This window comes from Condylura cristata, unplaced genomic scaffold (assembly GCF_000260355.1).
Source record: "Condylura cristata isolate star-nosed mole 26May11 unplaced genomic scaffold, ConCri1.0 scaffold00024, whole genome shotgun sequence".
NCBI classification, from domain to species: Eukaryota; Metazoa; Chordata; class Mammalia; order Eulipotyphla; family Talpidae; genus Condylura; species Condylura cristata.
In genome coordinates, this window is record NW_004567125.1 from 18,206,202 (window position 1) to 18,229,673 (window position 23,472).

The window sequence follows — 23,472 nt, forward strand, 5'->3', positions numbered from 1 at the left end:
CTCATAACTCTTGCAGGAACTATAAATTGCTGAAGCCATGATGAAACATAGCCTGGAAGTTTCTCAAAAAAACTCAAAAGAGATCTACCTATAATCCAGGAATTCCATTTCTGGGCATTTATCTAAAGATTATAAAACTATTAATTCAAAAAGATATATGCACTCCTGTGTTCATGGCAGCACTATTCATAACAGCCAAGATATAGAAATAACCTAAGCATTCATTGATGGCTGAATGGATAAAGATGTGTGGAGTATGTGTGTGTGTGTATGTGTGTGTATAAAATATTCCATAAGCGGAATATTACTCAGCTATAAAAATTTTTTGGAAGGAAGTTGAGGGGATTATATTAAGTAAAATAAGTCAGAAATAGATAAGCACTGCATAATTCACTCAGATGTGAAATATAAAGAAACACAGCAAAATAAAAAAACAAACCCTTACATTCTGACAACAAAATAGTGGTTACCAAAAATGAAAGGGAAGAAGAGGGAGTTGATTGGATGGTAACCAGACCCTTGGTGGGAAATGTGTTATGGTATATAATAGATTTGTCAAGATGTAAAGCCATGCTCCTGAAGCTCATACAGTATTGGGAATCAATGTTACCTCAATAAAAAAAATCCACCACCCCCAAAATTTCCTTCTGCTACTGATTCTTCTATAGTCAATTTTCCCCTCATCTTCAGTTGTTGCAATAGGTAATCTATCCTCTAAACACAGTTTTCCTTTTTCTAGACACATCTGTAGATCTATGAATGGAATAATATAATATGTAGGTAGTTTTGTTTAGTCTAGCTTCTTCTTTGCATAGCTATTTGAAAATTTTCCATGTTGCGTTTATCAAGACTATGTTCCTTTTTTATTGCTGAGTAATGTCTATTGTAAGATATACCATCATTTGTTTATCCATTCACTGGCTGAGGAGCATTTTAGTTATTTTTACACTTTTGAGATTATAAATAAACATGCTATAAAGATTCACATACAGGTATTAATGTAAACCTAAGTCTTCATTCCCTTGTTTAATGTAAACGTAGGTTTTCATTTTCTGCTTGGTTATATAACAAGTGCACATTTAACTCTCAAACCAAACTGGCTACACCAGTTTGCTCTCACCAGCAATGTTTGAGTACCAGTTTCTCCATATTATTTCCAACTCTTGGTATTACAATTATTGTTGTGACTGTTGCCATTCTAGTAAATATGCAGTTTATCTAATTATGGGTTTAATTCATTGTTTTCCCTAATGACTTATATGTTGAGAATCTTTGAAGATTTTATTTTCCATCCACATCTTTTCCTTGGTGTATCAATCTGTTAAAACTATTGGCTCTTCTAAATCTATTTTTAATCACAATAAATAATAAATTAATTATTAAGACAGCAGAGTTTCTCAACTTGGATAAAATAACAAAATCTAACTGTCTTTTATTGAAAGGACATCTAAATACAAGGGCACCAAATCTTGAAAATGACAGGATGGAAAAATTACTAACTAAATGAAAATGGGCATAATGGTAGAAATGCCAGATGAGACTGACTTAAGGAAAAGCATTTGGGGTATGAAGTACTAAGCAAAGAAAGTATTAAGTAAAAGAAAACACTAAGTAGTAAAAGTAGGCATTTTGATAAAACTTTCTAGTTATATAAAGTTCACACTAACAGAATTGCAAATTGGGGGAATTTGGAAAATTACAGTCATAATGAAAGATTGTTAAATTGAGCTGAAAAACAATATTGATAGCCAAACTTCATGATGAACAACAACAAAAAAAGCTACAGAACAAACACAAGCAACAATTAAAGAACACATTATCTCATAAAGCAAACACAGGACAGTTTGGAAAACTGATGATGCAAAAGACACAAAGCAAATCCCCACATATCACAAAAGCTGAAATACAAAATATATTCTCTGGTTATAAAGTGGTAAGAGAAATAACAATGAAACATCATATTTAAAAATTTTAGAACAACTTCTAAATATTAAACAGGTCAATAAAAAGTATAATAAAACTTGGGTAGTGATAATAAAGACAAATTAAAAATAAAAATAGTTGGGATGAGGTGAAAAAAGTAGTTAGAGGAAAACGTAACACAAATGTATAAAATGTAAAAAAGCTAAAAATCACTCAATCTCTAGCCCAAATTGTTACAAAAAGAACAGAATAAAACCAGAGAAAGTAAATTGTTCTTTCCAAGAAAAAAAAATAAAGTAATCTGACAAGCATGATTAAATAATCAAAAAGAGAGTGGAGGCACAGACAAAAGCACTGAATTGTTAAAACAGAGCAATCTAGATGCAGTTGCAATGAAGTCAGACATGGGATTAGAACCCAGGTTTCTGCTATTAATCAGCTTGTGTTTGGCCGGTTAGCTATAGTCTGCTCCTCTGCCAAATGGATGTGATAGTTACTCAGTGCCTACTCACAGCAGTCACTCAGCAAATACTCATTCTGCCTCCCTCTCAACAATCTTTAACTAGTGATTCTGCAGAATGATGAGGATAAAACAACTAAAAAATTGAGTTTTATACAGTCATTTTCTGTCAACATGAATAAGCAAGAACTTAACATATTTGAAAATGTGTTCTTACCTGCCAAAGCACATTCTTGAGTATATAAAAGTCCACATCCAAAGCAGCCATAAATATAATTAAAGGTGCAAAATAACAAAAAAGTGAATAACTTGGTGTTTTCAAAAGCGGGTAAACTACTTGGTGCACCTGAAACAAAAAGACAAGCAAGAAATTAGTTTGCTGTCATTTGAAGTGAGATTGATGCTATCCCAATCAGCATAAATTTTAGAATATTTCAATTTGTAACTAATAAGACACAGCTGCAAGGCCAGACCTGGGGAACTTGTTTTTTGACCTAACTGTCCAGACGAGTTTTATGTATAGTTGTATTCATCAGAGAATCATTGAGTTTAGGCTACATGAACATAATTTGCAGCAAATAACAAGTGTTTTCAAAAGTGGTAGGCAGTCCTACCATTGGTGATCCCTGAGACAATTTTAGGTAGCTCAGAGATAAGCATTTTTTGTTTGACTGTTAGATATCTATTCTAATTTCTATGAAAAGGGTAAAAAGAAATTTGCATAGGTATTTGTGGTTTCACGGACTTTGATTTAGGATTTAAAATTCTTTCAGTGAGTCAAATAGAAAAAAATAATGCAGAGATAATAGTACCATTTGCACATATAACATAAATCATAATGGTTAGACACAGATGAATTGAAAAGCACAGCAATAGTGATTGAAATATGCAAATATTTTCTCCTAAACCAGTTTTGGCTCAGCTAATACATGAATCTTTATTATTTAACTTTGGACTTCTGTCTCCTCATCTGTAAAATGGGAATAGAGTACCTATTTCTGTTGGTTACTATGTAAATGAAAATTAACACAAATTAGTAAGTGAATAATAAATACAAAGAATTGACAGCATAGCACAGAGTAAATACTCAAAAGATGTCACTAACAATCATGGTGGTGTTTCAGAACAGGTTTTTCACAATTCTAAGTCAGTACTATTGTCTCCACTTTTAAAAAATAAAAGAGTGCCTGGAGATGATCTGTTATTGTTTACATCGCTGCACATTTGAAATCAAATAAATAGGTTAGTAAATTACTTAATTTTTTTCTATATTATATGACACTTATAATCTGCATTTAATCTGGCTATTCGAAATGAGTTATGTCTCATCATGACAATCACTGCCTCTTATAACTAGTTTCCACATGTGTTAAAGACATAGCACTCAAGAAGTCAGTAAATATACAGAGGAAGGAAACAACAGCAAGTCTTCAAAGGCAGATGATAATGAACACAAGAAGACAATCAAATTTTCCTCACTTCCAATCCATGCTTTAATATAAGCATCTCTAATTTACTTCTCCTTGTTTGTACAGCATTTCACTTTCAAAAATTTTAATATCAGATAAAATATTTTCATTAGCCACTCACATTTTTTTTTATTTCATACATTAGGAGTAGAGAAAGAAGCAGATTTGGTTTTTGATCTTTGCCCTTGAATTAATTCTCTAATTTCTGTACATACATTACCTCAACTGAATTGTAGGCCAGTAGTCCTATGAAATATCCTGATAGAGAAAGAACTATCAAGACAATGACATCGGAATTCTTTAAACATGACCTCAGAAATCCTAAAAAAGAAAAATGCATCTGTGTATTATTTACACATAATACATGGTTTTAAAATAACTCCATATTCCTTCTTCTCTCTAGTTATTCAATTTTAAACTTCCTCTGAAAGGCCAACCATTATGAATAATTAATAGCTATTATAAGTGCTCTCACTTTAGTGTAAGATGCAAATAAGGAATCTCTCACAAGTGAATTTGGAACAACCAAATTTCAAATTTCCAACAATTCCAGTTTCCAACAATCTACTACAGGCACAGGTATCTGACCTGTGGATGTGGTAGAAAAATTATGAAAGCTCAAACTTTCTATCTACTCACCTTTAATTAATACTTATTCTTCCTAAACTATAGCCACATAATCATTTTCTTAAAATTCAGAAGTACCTTTTTTATAATAGCTTATTTTTACATTATTTTGTACTTTTTTTTTTTCATCTCAATTGTAATCCCCGTGGGTTTCCCATGGGTTTCCTCAGAAGTACTTTTAACTGAGCTCCAACCATAGGGAAAACTTCTTTCACCAGATAAATAACAAAACATTCTTATTATTCTTTGTCTACATGCATTTGCTGCACTTGAAATTAACTATTCTCTCTCCAGCTACTTGGTTCTTTTTCTCTAGAGGCAATAGTCTTGTAACTCAATTAATACCTAGGGCAAGAGTTACTGGAATCCCAGTTTTTGCATTCCCTGTCTTTTAGCTATAGGTCAAGCCCATAGTAAATATTTAATGAATACTTCTTGTATAAGGGGAGATAAATGTTTTTTCAAACTATTTCTGCAATTTTCCTTTACCACTGCAGTATTTGCTCTATGTAATTATAAATGACCGAGAGCTAGTGAAATTCATGGTCACCAACAGCTCATAAACCAAGGAACCAAGGTAATCAGTATTTTAAAATCATAGAAAAAACAGTTTCACCCCCTGATACAATGAACAAAATTGAATATTTTTATGTGTGCTTACTACATTATTAATCTTTTTACAGTCTTCTTACTTCCAGAAAGGATTTTAAAGGTGTTGACATTTTTCCCAAATAAATAAATTTTAAAGGGGACTAGAAGCTGCTCTAATAACTAGTATAGAATTGTGGCACAAAGCACCTGCATTTTTTATTAAGGTACTCTGCACAGTATTCTTTACCTCACCTGGTGAATTTGTAATCATTAAGACACCCTTTTGGGGGAAGCCCTTAATAATTCCCCTCTAGAGTAGACTGGGTGGTACATCTTCCCTAAAGATAAAGTCATAACAGAATTGACAAAATTGATGACACCAAATAAGCAACTTGTGAATCAACTGGCTTCCCCCCATCCCAGGTATTTGGGCCAGGTTAGGCCCTCAGACAGGCAAGACTCTCCCTCCTCCTTATTATCAGAGACTTGACCTGTGCATTTATAGTCACTATTCTACTTTATAATTGTTTGCCTGCCTTTCCCAAACAAGGGTTCCTTGAAGTTAAGGACTGTCTGTTATTCTTATACCACCAACTATACTCAGTCAATGTCACTGAATGAGAGAAGAGATTGTTTATGTTACTTTTAATTAAATTACACTACACTGACAACATTCATTCAAATCTTATTTCATGTATCCTTTTCTTTTCATGTAATTATGATCACTTTCTGAGCTGAAAAAGGTTTGGAGTGCAAAGGAAAGATGAGATTTAAAAGCAATTACTTACCTCCCAAAACAATAATGAAACACACAAGCAATGGGAAATGGTTCCTCAAAACAATATAGTCAGCTGACCTTCCACAGAGTAAGTCAGGTTTGTTCCCTTCTTTTTGAACCAAGATAGAGTAATTCACTTTTGCCATTGATTTTTCAGTCCTAAAGTAATTAATTCCTATGTAAGTTTAATTGACACTTTCAGTACAACTAACTTGTTATAAAACACAAAGAAAATGTGACCAACCAAGACCTAATGCATCCACATTCTTTCTAACAAAGGGGACAGAGTCTGAGCATCCTGTGATCTAGCACATTTCTTGTTGTCCACCAGGCCCACATTAACATTTCAGTCCACCTCAGCTCCAGGAACATTTTATAGGATAAATATAGCAATGCTAACATTGCTGTTAGTGTTTCTTCTCCATATGTGTATATGCATTTGGGTGCAGGAGTGTATTAACTTGTGCACTTCCCACGGTGGGATATGATAATGCATTTGCCTTCTCCATTGGATAGTGAGTTTCTCAAGGACCAAGACCTTTCCTTCAGACAATGCAAACATTATGCAGGGCATAAAAGGCCAGGCTCTCCATAAATACTTTATTAAACTGAACTCATTGAGAGGGAACCCTGTCTCCATGGGTAAAAATCCTGGCAAATAGAAAAAGGTCAAAGTTGAGTTACAGCAATGTGGTTTGGAATGGGGAGGGTGCTGAATACCCTAAAAACAAAGAAAATACTAAAGTTGATCATATGATCAATTGGTCATGTGATACCTGAGTAACTTAGAAAAAGTCCCCCTTCCCCTTCCACAACAGGCCATATGACTTGGCACAGGATTAAGAGGTTGGACTACAGCCCCCAAAACCCACTTCATTGGCCTCCTTATGTAGCCTGCACAAATCCATTTGGTGGTCCTGAGCCTTAACCAAAAAAATTCCTAGAGGTTCCCAATATCTAGAGCTCATTTTTGGTTCTTTATTTTGCTTTTATTTGATCTATAAGTCACAATGATTCCAATGAGAGTGGGCCCCCAGACAGATTCTGGATGCTACATCTTCAAACTATTTTACCTGTCTCACAGCAGCCTGAAGGTCCTTGATATCTTCAAATCCTGCTGTCTGCACTTACAGCTGCACTCTGAGGTCAAGTTTTACTACAAACAAGACAGGCCAGAGGTAATTTCTTCCAAGTCTAAGCTGGTTCAGAGTTGAGGTCAAGATGAAGGCTCATGAAAATCACAGAAACAGTGCTCAGCTCTGTGTCTGTTTGTCAGAGACAGTACTGCCAACTGATACCACACTGAAAGCCACTTCCATGCCTCGTTCCTATTGGTTTCCTGTCAACTTACATTTATTCTGATTGGCTACATGCATTATCCCCCACCCCCAATCCAGAAGAAGCTAAGTGATGCAGTTCCAAAGAATCCTGCATTTCTTAATGCTCAGGTAGTGTCTGCACTCACAACTGTTTTTAACTGATTTGTGTGTGTGTGTGTGTGTGTGTGTGTGCCTGACATAATGGTCAATGATCACATGGACCAAGCAACAGATACTTTCTTTCCTTAACGCTAAACCTCTTCAGCACTGGCTTGTCCCCCTCCGAATCTTTCATTTATCTTTTTTCCATTTTTCTAACTCTCCTTCCGTCTTTGAGAGTTTCTCACTCCCATGTTTCTCCTTTACTCCTATCACTAGCTTTTGGTCCTTAGTTTGAAGAAACAGTATCATCCATTCTTCATAGAAGGATAAATGAGTCCCAAATTCTGTGATACTTAACATATATTTTTGCCTAATCACTAAAAACAAATGAAAATTATCCATTTATAACATACCTTCAAGGAACTCATTTTGTCACAATAAAAATTTACACTATCAGGCTCTCCCTGGTCGCACAACAGGTTAAAGCATTGCATTATGAAGCTCTCCAAAGCCACTGCAGCACAAGTTCAGTTCCTGGCCAGGGAGCTGACCCACATGGCATAACACACCTCTCCTGATCCACCCGCTGCTACCCTCAGCAGTGTATTTCAGTAGATCTGCCTGTTCTGCTCCCCATTCTGTCTCTGGTGAATCCTCTCACCCACCACACCTCTGGACTGTACCCCACATCTGTAAGCATAAATAAGTATATCTTTTAAAAAAAATTTTACACTATCTTATCATTCCTATGCCACTCTAATCAAACCCTCTTCTGGCACCAAGAATAACATGACAGCAGTGAGACTGCTGATTTCTATCATCAGTCCGCTCCATACTATGTATCAAGGAAACTTTTACAAATGAAAGTCCCAATTCCTACTTGAGACTAAACAGTTTCAGTCAACAGTTCTATGTCTACCTCTGACTATAACCACCACAACTGGCCCCTGGCATCATTCCTCAGAAAATTTGCTTTACAACATTTTGTTGTTTTCTAATTTGGCTCTTTAAAAGACACTAGGTCTATTCCTCCCAAGGACTTTTTTTTAAGTTGTCTTATTTATAGGTTGTCTCCTGACACCCATTCCTTACTTTTTCCCATCTTCCCCTTACTTAACTCTTCTAATTGCTTTCATTCACCTTTCTCCCATTTTTATCTTCACCTTATCTAGTCTGATTGTCACCTTGATTTCTCTCCTTAACTGTATGGCCTCCACTCACTGAGTAGTGTCCTTCCAGATTCTCTCTAGTTCCCACCTGCAGTCCCCTCTTTCTCATCTGGGTCACCTAGACCCTACATGTAAGATTCATGCAGTTTTACATATCAAAACTCCATGGCTTTTAGAAAAACCCTCACACAAGAAATCTGGACAGAATTCAGAGTCCACTCTATTCTGTGAACTAGAGGTAACTAGTTCTAGTAACATAACTAAACCATACATATGATCAAATTTCTCTATGTTAGAATCTTTCCCATGGAGCTTTAAAGAAGGTAATAGTGAATTTATATTTCACTATCTTTGGTAGAACCGGCTGAATAGATTTTGTAGCTTTGAAAGTTGAGAGCTGAGAGCGAGTATTTTCTCACAGCCCCATCTTCTGATAACAGACTATCTGACTGAGAAAGGTTGATTCAGTCAGTTTCTTATTCCTCCAACACTGTGACTGGTTCAGAGATGCACACATAGGACTTAGATAAGAACAATCAGACAATTTCTTGGGCTGATACATATACCATTATTGGGATCTTTGTGCATTTGGTTTAGCCAAGCTGATCACTGCTTGAAGCATTCAAAAGCCAGCTTCCCAGCTGCACTGAGAAAGCTTTTCCACCTCACCACCTTAGACATCTCCGAGGTCTTAACAACCCAACAATCCGACCTGACAGTTTATCTTTTCTCAGAAGCCATTTTCTTTTATGAGTTTGAAAATATATTGCTATCCAGAGGGGGAAAAAATATTTCCAAGCCCAACAATTACTGGTTCCTGCATAGTTCATTTAAATGTATTTGAAACTGAATTTTTCCTTTTCAGCCTATCTCTTTCCTTTCAAGGTTTAGAAACACGTGAACTTCTTAGCAGGATTACTGAGTTCATCACTCAGACAAGAGTTAGCCAAACTTACCACTATCAAATAACATGGACTACTTACCTCCAGTTTCTAAAAACAGTTTCCTCTCTTTCCTATAAACTCCTACTAGCCTTGGGGGCCCTTAAAGATCTTGTTCATTTCTATGTCCCTCCAGCTTCTTTACCAACCAGTTCCCCAAAAGAAAAAGCAATGCCACACATTTCCTGAGCTTATATGTCAATTTCTTCAGGTGCAAAAATTTATATATTATATATTGCTGCATAACAGACAAGACATAAAGTAGCTTAAAACAGGCCTTCCCTGGTGGCGCAGCAGGTTAGGGCGCAGCACTGCAAGCTGGCCGCAGTCACTTCAGTAAGAGTTTGATACCCAGCCCCAAAGGTGATCCACGTGGCGCGGCAGACCTGTCCTGACACACCTGCTACTCCCCTCAGCAGTGTACTTCGTAGATCTGACTGTTCTGCTCCCCACTCTGTCTCTGGTGGATCCTTTCACCAACCCTGTACCTCTGGCCTGTACCCTTGTTCTGTATGCATAAATAAATCTTTTAAAAAATAGCTTGAAACAACAATTGTATATTTACCTGAAATCTACAATTTTGACAGAGGAGGCTCATCTCTGTTCCACACAGTATAGTTGGCAGCAAGCAAACAGGAGGATTCCCTTCCAACATGGCCGCTCATATGGCTGGATTGACTGCAGGCTAGGGTTATGGGCTTCAGTTCCTGTCCAGATGGGTCTCTCCACAGGCTGTTTTCTAATGGTAAATATCTCAAAGAGAACTAGGTGGAAAGGGCATTGCCTATTACTATTTTTATGATCTCTGGAAATCATAGCATTATTTCCACTGTAGTGATAGGGCTGCCCAGATTAAAGAGGGGAGAATAGAGATACCTCATTCCCATCTCACCCCACCCCACCCTCATGTGAAGAATGTCATGACCAAATTGTGAGAAAAGCATGTGGGATGGGAGAGGAGCTAGTCTTGGAAAATACAGTCTATCACATATTAGATCAAGCCTTGGGGTACATTATCAGACCTTTTACAATTGTGCCTTGTGTTGACCTAATGGCAACCTGCTGCTTTAGGTTCGAATAGAGCAATAGTCTCAAAAGCCAATAGTCTCAGTCCCAGAGGACAGTAGTGACTCATAACAAAATTTCCATCATACATGACAAAATGAGAAAAATATAAAAGTCTATAACAAAGCTTAATTTATTCAACTTAAAGGGTAGAGCCTTATACTAAGATTGTATTTTCCCCATTTTTCAGGAGTTAAAAATGTCTTTTCTTTAAAAAAAGTTTTTCTTCTTTTATTAAATGATCGTGATAGCAAATAATAGTGTTTTCTTTTTATTGAAGTAACATTGGTTTATAACATTATATAGGTTTCAGGTGTATAGATCTGTATATCAATATCTTCATACACAACATTTTTCTTATTACCAAAAGTCTAGTTTCCATCCATCACCATGCAGTTGACCCTTTTACCCAAGTAGACTATTAGCAGAATCTAATCATTAGCAGGACAACATGCCTAGAAAGTAGTTTCACATTCAAGATCAAGGCTCAGGAATTTTTAAGTGGGAATTACAAAAGGGGTGCATGCCCTTTCCCAAATTATTGCAGTGCTTAAAGACAAAGGAATTTTCACTTTATACAAGAATTGAAGCAAACAGGGATCTCCTTTGTACCCTCCATTAGCACCCACTGGGTCTACCAATGAGAAGAGTAAGTTATTGCAGTGTTCTTTTGCTTAAGGCAATTGAAATCGAATTGCTCATACACCAAAAAAAAATTCAAAACTTTAAAATTTGTGAGACAAATGTAAACAGTATTATCTCAAAACCAAGTTTGGAAAAATGTTTGACTAATAAGGAAAACCTCCCATTTCTTTTCCTTCCTCCCTACAGTGAAAAAGCACCTTTCAGGGAGGGGCAAAATGAGCAAGTCAACCAACAACAAATAAGTAAGTGTTCTTGGGTTTGTTTGTTTCTTTTTTTTTTTTTTTTTACATTTTCTTTTCTATACATTTTTTCTAGGAAGTCATGGGTAGTAAAAAGGCTTGAGGGTTAATTAGTAACAAGCAACATTAGAACAAATAACACTCCAAATCACTAATGAGAAACCAGCAATTACATTCAAAATCCAAACATTATATAATAGAAGGAAAAGCAACATGGGTTCCAGTGACAATATCTGTATTGCCAGACTGATTGAATAGGGGAAACCTAAAGATAAAACTTTAGATTCTTTAGATTTGTGTTTTTTAATTTAAAGATAGAAGGACGTAAAAGGCAAGGAAATAAGAAAGTTTTCTAACCATATCCCACCTTACAGGTGAATTTTCATTTGAACATAAAAAACATTGTAGAAGTCAAGAACTCTGATCCAAACCATTCTTAGTATTTCTTTCCTCTGGATTTCTTCCCGATTTCTTCCCATCACTTTCCATCTTAGAGAGGGAAAATAAATATCCCACTGGAAATAGGCCTCTTCTTAAAGACTCCCTCAGCTGAATGACAATTTCATGCTTTAGTCATGCAAAATGTGCTAGATCCTCTAAATAGATCTTAGAGCTTCCAGACAGGCTTTGGGATTCATCCCAAAGTGCCCTCAGGAAGGAGCCCACGGAATTCACATGATGTGCATGAGTCAGGTGGGAGAGTGGGTACAAGCACACTGAATAGAGTAAGACAAAACTGGGTGTTTTCGTTTCATACCTAAATGGTATTATAAAACCTAACATCTATTTTCCTAACTTCAATTGGCACAAATAGGTTTGCTCTTAAAAATACTCGAAAAATACTTTAATAAAATACATGTTAGGTGGGAGGTATGATCTTGACTTCTTTTCTGACCACAGCTTAGGATACAGATTTGGCACTTTTCACTTGACCTGAAAGGAAGCAGATTTTTAAATTACATTTAATTCTCTTATAATATAAAACAAACAAAATGAAGCCATTAAAAAAAGAAAAGGGGGCCCTCCCTGGTGGCGCAGCGGGTTAAAGCGCAGCACTGAGAATCTAAAGCCGCTTCCTCATGAGTTCGATTCCCGCCTGCCCCGGAGGTGACCACATGGCGTGGCAGACCTCTCCTGACCCGCCCGCTGCTCCTCTCAGCAGTGTACTTTGTCGATCTGCCTGTTCTGCTTCCCACTCTGTCTCTGGTGAAGACTCTCACCGCCCATGAGCCTCTGGGCTGTACCCCAGTTCTGTATGCACAAATAAATAAATCTTTAAAAAAAAAAAAAGAAAGAAAGAAAAGGGCAGGAAACAAAAGAGCACTTCCCAGTCTCAACTAGTCATTAATTAAAACTTGGTGTTGGCCCTCCCTGGTGGCTCAGCGGGTTAAAGCACAGCACTAAGAAGCTTAAGCCACTTCCATATGAGTTCGATCCTCGCCTGCCCCGGAGGAGATCCACATGGCGTGGCAGACCCCTCCTGACCCACCCGCTGCACCCTCGCAGTGTATTCTTCATCTGCCTGTTCTGCTCCCCACTCTCTCTGATGAATCCTCTTACCCTCCACATCTCTGGCCTGTACCCCAGTTCTGTGTGAATAAATAAATAAATTTAAAAAAAAAAAAACAACTTGGTGTTGGTATGTCAATTCAAATACTCTTCCACAATCTTTTTTTAACATTTAAAACTGTGATGCCATATTTTCCCAAGTAAATAAAATTATTGGCCCTAGTTCTATTGGATAGAGTAACTTTAATAAATTATTTCATCTCTCTTGTCTTCACATTCTTCATTTTAAAATGAGGGGATGGTCATGTTTATTGCTGCTTTATTTACAATTGGAAAGGCATGGAATCAACCTAAATGTCCAAAAGTAGATGACTGGATTAAAAAGATGTGGTACATACACATAATGGAATATTACCCAGCAATTAAAAAGATAAACTCATGCCTTTTGTAACAACATGGATGAAGCTGGAAGGGATCATGGGTAGTGAAATAAGCCAGAAAGAAAAAGAAAAATACTGGATGGTTTCACTCATAGCAGGAACATAAAGAACCAGGGGGGAAATAATAATAATGAACAACTATATACCAGAGACATTTTATGGGGGTGGAGTGGGAATGGGATGAAAAACGGGGAAGGAGAGGAAGTGCATAGGACTATAGTGATGGCACATGGATGAATTTGTGATGGGAAGCCCACAGGTATTACAACTGAAATGGAAAAAAGGCACAAAATGATGTAAAAGTAAACTTTTATAGCAACAGAAAAAAATGAGGGATGGTTTCAGAGGTTCCATCAAGATCTAACATTTCTATACTATAGAGTGGAAGACAGGACGGTGTTTTGAATGGGATGTATAAGAGACCTAGGAAGAGAGGCAAGCTTCCTTAGGTGTTTGACAGAAAGAGAGTTGCTGGCTAGGCTAACAGTAGTGGGAGAGCAGGGAGAGGTGGGAATTATGCTCTAGAATCAAGAACTCAGGTTTTAGCCTCTTGACACTGGACTGTACTGGTCTCAATCCCTCTAGTCTCTTCTCCTGCCAACCTATGGTATAAAGGAAATCAGATTATTCTTCCCAACTTAAACCCTTTTCTCTCCTAGCCCAAAACCACTGCCCAGAAAATAAAACCCAAACTTGTAAGTTTAAAATTCAGTATTTTTAATAAAATAATCACAACTTAACTTTTCAACCTTATTGTCTAGTGTTCCTCAACAGACATTCAACAGCAATCAGTCAGATGTATACTGTTACTTCCTTCTTTCCCATATTTGAATCTCTCCTCACCATATTGTGCTTTCATCCCAGAATTCCCTTCACAGCCCACCCTGTCTAGCCATCCTCTTTCATGCAATTCCTCTTTCTTCATACTGAAGTTTCTCAGAATATACACAGCATTTCTTTTATTGTTTCAAATTTTCATGTTTAGTTATAAACTTGGATGTGGTGTTCTTAAAGACAAGTACAGTATAAAGCATCTATCTCTCTTTAAGGGACATAGGGAAGTGTATGTGCATATATATATATATATATGTATGTATGTATGAATGTATGTATGTATGTGCATATATACACACACACATATATACATATACATATCTATATATATAGATATAGATATATACATCTCTCTCTATATATATATACACACACACATATATATATATATACACTTCCCTGTGTCCCTTAAAGAGAGATAGATGCTTATATGTATATATAATATATATATTATACACATATATTATATATGTGTGTGTCCCTTATATCCCTTATATATATATATATGCCCAAAATATGTAAGGTATGTGTAGTAAGGGATATTCTGTCATACTATCTAGAAGAGACTAAGTATCTTAACCTTTTGACAAAACTTTTGATAAACATAAAAACTTTAGATTATGTATATTCACAATCAAAAGAAGAAGTTGTACCCCAACATGACATAATGTACAAAAAAATTAATTCAAAATGAATCACAGACATGAGAGAAAACTATGAAAAGGCTTTTATTTTTTTAACAAAAAGACATAAAAGTAAATCTAGGACCTTGAAATGATAATGTTTCCTAGCTGTGATGCTGAAAGCACAACCAACTAAAAAGAAAACAGATACATTAGATGTAAAAGTAAAGTTTTTTATCACACCCAAAGGATGACTAAAATGAAAAAGATAATAAGTATTGATAATGACACAGACAAGTTGAAACCTCAGAAAAAGCAACATTAAAACTAATTTTCATCTTTCTGATATTCAATGCACTTTTTATCCAAAACTTACGTGGTGTAGACATTTTTGTGTAGATAAGAGTTACAGTGTCTTCCAATTGCTGTTTCTGTTCAAAAATCTCATTAATGGAAGCTTCCAAATGGGTTTCCAACCACTCATTTTTTATACGACACGCATTAAGGATGGTGTTCTAAAGACAGAAAGAGAGAACTTACTTTCCACTTACCTACAGTAAAATAAAACTCTTTAGGATCTCTAATCTAGCACTTTCCAACAGGACTTTCTGTGATGATCAACATGCTCTATATGGGCATTGACCAATACAGTCACCATCAGACACATATGGCCACTGAGTACTAGAAAAGTAGCAAATGGACTGAAGAAGTGAATTTTTAATTACATTTAATTTTAATTAATTCAAATAGTTATATGTGGCTAGTGGCTACTAGATTAGACACTGAAGCCCGAACAGTAATGGAATGTGAACATAATAAATCTCACAACCTAGTCACAAAGTCACAGCCTACACCCTCACCCTGATACTTTAGTTTCACTGAGGCCAAAGATAGAGAAATATTTTCAAAAGTTGCAAAAAATTGTTAGATGACATGAGCTGCATGCAACTCATCAGACAATGAAGACTTTTTACTCCCTCTTAGATGACTCAGAGGAAGAAGTGCAAGGAATGCAAGAGTGACATTATGCTGAAATCAGTGTGCTGCAAAGCCATCTCTCCTGCAAGCACAGCAAATGGTTGGCACCTGATATAAGATGTTTACTGTTCAATGGTTTGTAATAACAAAGACAAATGAATAAATATAGGCTTTGTAAGCAGCAGTAACATGCAGAATGTATATGCAGAGTATGTAGAATGAAGTTTGGAAAGATGTTCATGACATATTATTAAGAATAAAATGCAAATTAAAAAATAATGTATAGTGAATGATACCATTTTTGTATAAAGAAAAATCTCCCTTATAAAACTAGTTGTGCACAGATATGTTTATATAATTGAAGGGAAATTATTATTAGAAGTACAGAGTAATAAGACTGGAAATAGAAAAAGGAATACTGTGAAGTTTGCTTTAAACATTCAAATTCTCTTCTAATGATGACTAATTTGTAATATTTTTCAGTTCAAATAACCAAATATTTAAAGATTGCATTAAATATGCTTTTATAGTAACTAGTTTAAGAAAGCATTATTTTCTTCCAGGAAATTTTTAGTATAGATATAGGTAGACTAAAATAACTTTAGCCTAGGTAGATTAGATAGGTGCTAAAATATATGATGTGCAGCTATGTTTTGAGGCAAAATAGCAAAACAAGTAACAGAGAACCTGTTAAGGGGAAGGATGTCCTAAAGGAACTCTGCAGAGTCTTATGGACTCCACCCCCTACTCCAGCTTTCTGGACACCACCCCCTACTCCAGTGATTGGAAACTACAACTCCCAGCAGTACCAGGGGAGAAATGCAAGGACCCACCGGTGGAGCTAGCAGGAATTCTGGGACATTTGGGGGATAAATAAGGGCGCAATTGCATCTCTCACTCTCTTGCTCAGGAAGTAGCTCTCCTGACTGCATGATTCTGTGTGTTCAGTCAGCCTAGCTATAAGCTATTCCAGTTACTTTGTATCCCACTCTCTTTCCCTGGGTTGTTTCCTATCCTTTCCCCTTTTGTAAATAAACCCGTTATTGACCCTTTTGTGTGTACCTGCAGTATAATTGAATTGTGAGTGCGCAGGTGAGGCCCCACAACAGGCAGCCCAGTCTACTCTGGGCTACCCTGTAACAAACCCATTAATCGACAGAAGAACAAGAACATACCCAGTATTGTGAAGATGCTTGTGTCCCTCCCCTTTTCCATCCCCTGCCTGCCTCTAAGAGATGATCACACTCTGTATACATACCTTTGGTTTTAATTTTCAATAATTTTACGGCATATTTATAGGCATCCCTGAAATATGGATTGCTTTTTGTTTGCTTGTTTGAGTTTTTTCAAAATCTATGTAGTGTTTGATGATGTTTTCTCACTCAATACTACATTTCTAGATTCATTCATTTTGGGCTCTAATAAAGCACATCATGCTTTATTATTATTTCATTTAATTTTTATCAAACTATCTCTCGTTGCTAGTTAATTACAACAGGGAAGAAGGAGAGAAGGAAGACTGAGGGAAGGAAGGATGATGGAAGGGAAGAAGAGAATAGAAAGGAACACCACCTACTACTACAGCTTTAGTACTGATGTTAAAGATATGTCATAAACCTCAAAAGACTTCAGAACAAGCAATAATCACAATGCAGTACCTTGTCTTCCTTTAAGAGCTTCGTTTGTCCCTTTTCTGTGTCTGTAACACCTGCAGAGACCTTAGCAATATATTTTTTCAGAGTTAGCCTCGCATCTGAAAGAATAGGACAATAAGATGCATAATGAGACAAAAAGTGAAAACTGTGTTCAACAGTTTGTAATGGGCTACCATATACCCACAACTCTAAAAAGATTGCATATAGGAGGCTTTTTGCAGTTGTTTTCATTGAATTTCAAGAAAGATAAAACTCAACTGGCATCATATTTGGGACATTTATTGTGTTCCCAGAATTGGTGTTAAAATTTTTGAAAAACAATTAAATACAAAATATGACACTTGATCCCCAAAGACCACACTCTAATAAAATATGTATTCTGGAGAAAGGACCAATACTAAAATTAAACATTTCCTTCTTGACTCTCAAAAGAAGTTCAAACATATCTTTCTCTTAAAAAAAAAAATACAGTATTTAGGGCTCTCCCTGGTGGCACAACAGGTTAAAACACCGCATTATGAAGCTCTCCAAAGCCACTGCAGAACGAGTTCGATTCCCTGCCAGAGGGCTGACCCACATGGCGTGGCAGACCTCTCCTGACCCGCCCACTGCTTCCCTCAGCAGTGTATTTCAGTAGATATGCCTATTCTGCTCCCCATTCTGTCTCTGGTAAATCATCTCACCCACCACACCTCTGGCCTGTACCCCAGTTCTGTAAGCATAAATAAATTTTAAAATCTTTTTTAAAAAATACAATATTTGGGCCCTCCCTGGTGGCGCAGCGGGTTAAAGCACAGCACTGAGAATCTAAAGCCGCTTCCGCATGAGTTCTATCCCCGCCTGCCCTGGAGGTGTCCACATGGCGAGGCAGACCTCTCCTGACCCGCCCGCTGCTCCCCTCAGCAGTGTACTTCGTCGATCTGCCTGTTCTGTTCCCCACTCTGTCTCTGGTGAAGCCTCTCACCGCCCCTGAGCCTCTGGCCTGTACCCCAGTTCTGTATGCACAAATAAATAAATCTTTAAAAAAAAAAAAAAAATACAATATTTAAGATAACTCCATTCACTAAAGCACCAATACTAATGTTATCACAAAATCTGCTAGACCTGCTTAAATAAAATTACAGCTCTCTGAAAGAAATAAAAGACTTTAAAAAATGGAGGGGCTTACCATATTCGGTGTAGGAAAAACTGAACATTGTAAATTGTAGAATAGTTCCAAGTTAACTTAAAGGTTCATGATTTGTTTCCTTTGGCCTCCATAATAAACTGTCATAACTTTGGTGACTTGTAAAAACACAAATTTACTCTCTTTAAGTTCTAAAGGCCAGAAGTCTGAAATCAGTATCCCTGAGCTTAGGCAGGGTGTTAGCCATGCTCTAAAGGGAAGATCCATTTCTTACCACTCTACTTCCAACCTTTGGTGGCTGTCAGTTCTCTTTGGCTGGTGGCTTCTTCCTCCATCTTCAAAGTGCATTATCCAAGCTCAACTTCCATCCTCAAATCACCTTCTCCTCTTCTATGTTAAATCTCCTTTTGCTTCCCACTTTTAAAACACATGTGGTTACATTCAGGTCCAATGTAATCTCCCATCTCTAGGTCCTTAAGGATCTGAAAAACACCTTTTGCCCTAGAATGTTCACAGGTTCCAGAGGTTTGGACCTAGACATCTTTGGCTGCCATTATTCAGCCAATCATAGTCTAACTGTAATAGGGTGGTCCTTAGGAAAAGGGAAAGTTCCAGGTTCCCTGTCCCATCCAGAAGTAGGGTGGAGCTGAGAAGAAAAAGCAGAGAAGAGGAGGAATCTGGGATGAAGGAGGCAGAGTGGAGAGCCAGAAAGAGACCTGAGGAAGCCACATGGATCAGAGAGCATGTGAAGAAACCATGTTTATTTCTTGGCCTTGGATTGGTTTAAAGAGATGTGGGTGAGAGACCTGTGGGGAGGTTGACTATGGCAGTGTTTATATTGATTTTGATTTTGCTCTTTTCCTCCCAGACTTGTCTGGCCATTTCTGACCCTTTTCTATGGGTCCCAGTCTTGTGGCAGACTTTCAGGCCTTGCTTTGGACCAATCCCGTTTGTGTAGACTTTTACCCATGAGGGGATGGGTAACTTCAGGTGGTTGATTTAGAAATTATATTCTTTGTCTTCTGTGTTGGATACTCACTGTATTAAAGTCTCTTTCCATTAAAGTCTTACATATTTTGTCTTAATGTGGCAGATGGCAGAAACTATTTGGAAGAGGCAGGTTTGGGGGTTCAGTGGTGCCCCTCTCTCCCGGCCCTATAATATAACCTCTGGCCTCCCAAAACTCACATCGATCGCCCATGTAAAATATATTTGCACCATCTTCACATCCAAAAGTCTCAACCCATTACCACTCATGTCTAGGTGATCATCTAAAATATCATCAGCTCAAAAGCCTCAAATCTGGTCATTTAAATAACCTAAACGTATGTGTGAGTCTTGATCCACCCTTCCTGAAGTAAAATTCCTGCCCATCTGTAGACTGAAATTAGGAGACAAGTTCTTTACTCTCAAAATATAGTGATGGGACAGGCAGAGAATAAAGTATAGACAATGTCCTTCAAAGAGGGAGAAAATGGAAGGGAAAAAAAGGTATCACCAGTCCAAAGCAACTTTGAAATCCCATGAGGCAAATTCTCATAGGTGTCATGACCTGGGAATAATCCCCTGTGGGACAAAACTCTAGCCCCCAGGCTGTAGCTCCAGCCTAAGCCACTCTTCATTTTTCACAAAAGATAGCATGTTTTGTTGTTTTGTTTTGTTTTTTCAGGTGAAGTTTTACCAGTCCGCTTCTGCCTGTAGAACTGCAGGTGTCTGGCAGCCATTTTTTCATGTTGTCCTCTCTCTGCCCTTTTTTCAAAACTAGTGTAACATTTGCAAAAATCTTATAAGCCTTTCTTTGTGTCACAAAGATCTATTCCATTAGACAAGAAGGTTTTCCACTTTTTTGGATGTCTCATTTCTACTCCTGTTGTTTGCTGAGATGGCAGAAGGGATCCTTGAGGAACATGACTAATCTCTTCAGTTCTAGCAAAACACTGTCCAAGTACATACTGTACACTGTACATCCTGAATTTCTCTCCAGAGCACAATTGCCTGACAGTGACTCTCCTAATGTCAGCACTTTTCTGACCTGAATAGGCAGAGAAATTCCCAGCTCATCAACTCCTTACCTTTTTCATAACAGTTCCCTCAAATATCTCTTTCCTTTCTCATCTAACTGTAAGCAACAAGAAGAAATCAGGGCATGCCTTCTGCACATTGCTGAAGGAAAGCTCAGCTTTCCATAGAGGGGGAAGACAAAATTCAGCTAAGCTTTCTGCCACTATATAACAAGATCACCTTTCCTCCACTTTCCAGTAATGTCCTTCATTCCCTCTGAACCCTCAGAGGTACCAAAAGTACCTTCTGATTCTGGCAACATTCTTTTTATGATGATTTAGGTGCACCTTGGGATCATGCAGGCTTTTGCTACCATGTTCCTCATTTCCTTCTAACCCCTAACCAGCACTGTCTTTAATGTTCACATTTCTATCAACAGTCCTTAAACAATCTAGGTTTTACCTATTATGCACCTCAAAATTCTCCCATTTACCCCCTATCCAATCCCAAAGTCACTTACACATTTTTGGTTTTTGTGACAGCCACACCTTGCTTCCAGATTTCAAAATCTGTGTTAGTTCCTTACAACTGCTATAACAAATCACCACAAACTTCATGACTTAAAATAACACTAATTTATTCTTGTGCAGTTCTGGTCCAAATTTGGTTTCATTGAACTAAACTCAAGGCACTGGCAGAACTGATGCTCCTAAGAAATCCAAGGTGATTGGTTAGGTGACACCTTTAAGTTAGACTGTGGTTCTTTATGATGTCACTGAATTTACTCCTGAATCACTATGACTGATGATATCATAGTGACCATTAGTGTGTATTTTCCTTACTATATCATGATCACTAGGTAGAGTATATTAAATGCTTCAGGGAATTTCTACACTGTGTTATAGGTTATAGGTTTTTTTTTCTAATTGATAAAGAAATATGTCCATTCAAGAACTATATCTGATTTTTTCTCTGTTGCTTATCTGCTTCTTCAGGGAGAACTTCTGCATCTGTGATGGAACTATTTGGACAAAGGTTGGATGGGAGATTTTTCCAGAAGAAATGCATTATCTGAAAGTTAAGCCTTCTCCATCTCACTGTCTACCTTACCCTCTGGATAAACTATGCTGCAATTTTGCTAATATGGATATATTTCATGGTTGCTTAAATCTCATTTATATTTCAATACAAGCTCTCATTTTAATCCTGTCTATTTTATCTGCACATTACCTGTGGATGAAATGGAAGAAACACCAAAAAAAGGTGAATTCGTGATACAAATAGTAATTGCAAAAGTGTTTTAAACACAATTATTATCAGTTGCTTTGAGGGAAAGTACTATGTTGTAAACTTTTCTCCTTACCCTCACCACTCACCTCCACCATCCCCCACACCTAGCATGATGTCTTATACATAGGAGATGTTCAACAAATATGTGTTGAAGTAAAAGGTCCTTAAAATAATACAATCCAATCCCTCTATGTCAGCTCACAGAACACACTGAAAAAGTACTAAGATATGAGTAGAACACACAGGAAATGAAGTTGACTGGGCTATTAGATAAGCCGCTTGATCTTTCTCAGCTACTTCATAAAATGAAGGATATGGAACAAGAGATCTCTTAGATCCCTTTCAGCTCTATCTAGGAAAGTTAAGTATATAGTATTTGACGTGTATTTTTTTAATGGACTTTAATTTCCTAGGATAACTTTCTAGAAAATAACAGTATTGAACTGATTTCCCATCTTGCCAATAAGTAACACCATATTTTAGAGGCAATCTTAAAATGTCATTAACAAGAACAATCTCATTGACCTTCACAACAACTGGATATTTATAAAAGGACTGTGATTTTATTGCATTATACACTGAAGAACATTATACATAAAGGAAATGTTTTGCTAATTTTCAAATAATTTCTCCTAGCATAATGTGCTGACTATAAAATTACCTAAATATTTGTTGATAATAATGATTACTAAGATCTTATATGGGAACATATACAAAAAAATTTTTTTCCTTTGATAGAAGAACAGAGATATAGGCTAGAGGGGGTAACAAGATTCACCAGAGATGGAGTGGGGAGCAGAATAGGCAGATCTACTTAAGTACACTGCTGAGGGGAGTTTTGGGAGACATAGGCGAGGTCTGCTGCACCATGTGGGTTAGCTCCCTGGCCAGGGATCAAACTCAGGCCATAGCAGTGATAGCTCTGAAACTTAAGCCCTAGGCCACCAGTATGGTTCAAAAAGGCATTGCTTCTAGACTATTATCTTTCTTTTTTGGTAAACTTTTGTAGAGTAAGTAATGTGTAGTGTTTGGCATTTGAGTATAAGGTCATGTGTTATTTAATGACAGGTGTATGTTTTAAGAAATATTTTTGTAGATGACTTAGTAGTTGCATGAACAGCTAATACAAACCTAGACTAAAATCAGGAACCATGCTCCATCACTGACCTAAGTACCACTATGTGGCACATGATATATAGACAGATAGATCTAGATCTAGATCTAGATCTAGATCTAGATCTAGATATAGATATAGATATAGATATAGATATAGATAGATATCCAGGAACCAAATTTAATTTGAACTATGGCAAGAAAAAAATCTGTAACCCTATGTTTTTCTCCTTTTAGCTTAAAAAACAAGCCTCTGTAGAGATACCTGGTAATGATCTCGAAAGCCAGTCTATTTATGATATTGACCAAATACTCTGCAGACTGGTGGCCACAACATCAATGATGACCAAGTACCTAAACCAGGTATCCCAGCATCCTCCAGCTAAGAAAGCCAAGCATCGCAAATTAAGAGGAAGAAAAGTGAAGGAGGAGAAGGAGGCATAGGAACACACATCATATGTAAACATAGCTCAGTCCATCATGGACTGAGAAATCTATTGGACAAAAGAAATCTATTGAGGGGACTGAAGTAAGGATAAAAATGGTTTGTTGGGGGCCTTTGTAATTTTTTGCCA

General features: G+C 36.9%; 3 protein-coding genes across 3 annotated transcripts in view; 1 reads left to right on the forward strand and 2 right to left on the reverse strand.

Annotated features, from left to right (window-relative positions):
• SLC9C2 (solute carrier family 9, member C2 (putative)) overlaps positions 1–5,994 on the reverse strand; it is a 60,528-nt gene extending 54,534 nt beyond the window's left edge. The window contains exons 1-3 of the mRNA XM_012728915.1: positions 5,859–5,994; positions 4,073–4,173; positions 2,601–2,729 (exon numbers count right to left, since the gene is read on the reverse strand). Of these exons, the coding sequence (XP_012584369.1) occupies positions 2,601–2,729; positions 4,073–4,173; positions 5,859–5,994 (366 nt within the window). The remainder of the gene's footprint in view (positions 1–2,600; positions 2,730–4,072; positions 4,174–5,858) is intronic.
• Positions 5,995–11,425: 5,431 nt separating this feature from the next.
• ANKRD45 (ankyrin repeat domain 45) overlaps positions 11,426–23,472 on the reverse strand; it is a 36,248-nt gene continuing 24,201 nt past the window's right edge. Inside the window, exons 4-6 of the mRNA XM_004688125.2 lie at positions 17,371–17,465; positions 15,111–15,249; positions 11,426–12,261 (exon numbers count right to left, since the gene is read on the reverse strand). Of these exons, the coding sequence (XP_004688182.2) occupies positions 12,230–12,261; positions 15,111–15,249; positions 17,371–17,465 (266 nt within the window). The 3' untranslated portion in view covers positions 11,426–12,229. The remainder of the gene's footprint in view (positions 12,262–15,110; positions 15,250–17,370; positions 17,466–23,472) is intronic.
• On the forward strand, positions 21,434–23,430 carry LOC105854005. The gene is given in 3 exon segments (XM_012728877.1): positions 21,434–21,757; positions 23,135–23,300; positions 23,303–23,430. Coding segments are annotated over 3 exon segments (618 nt in total).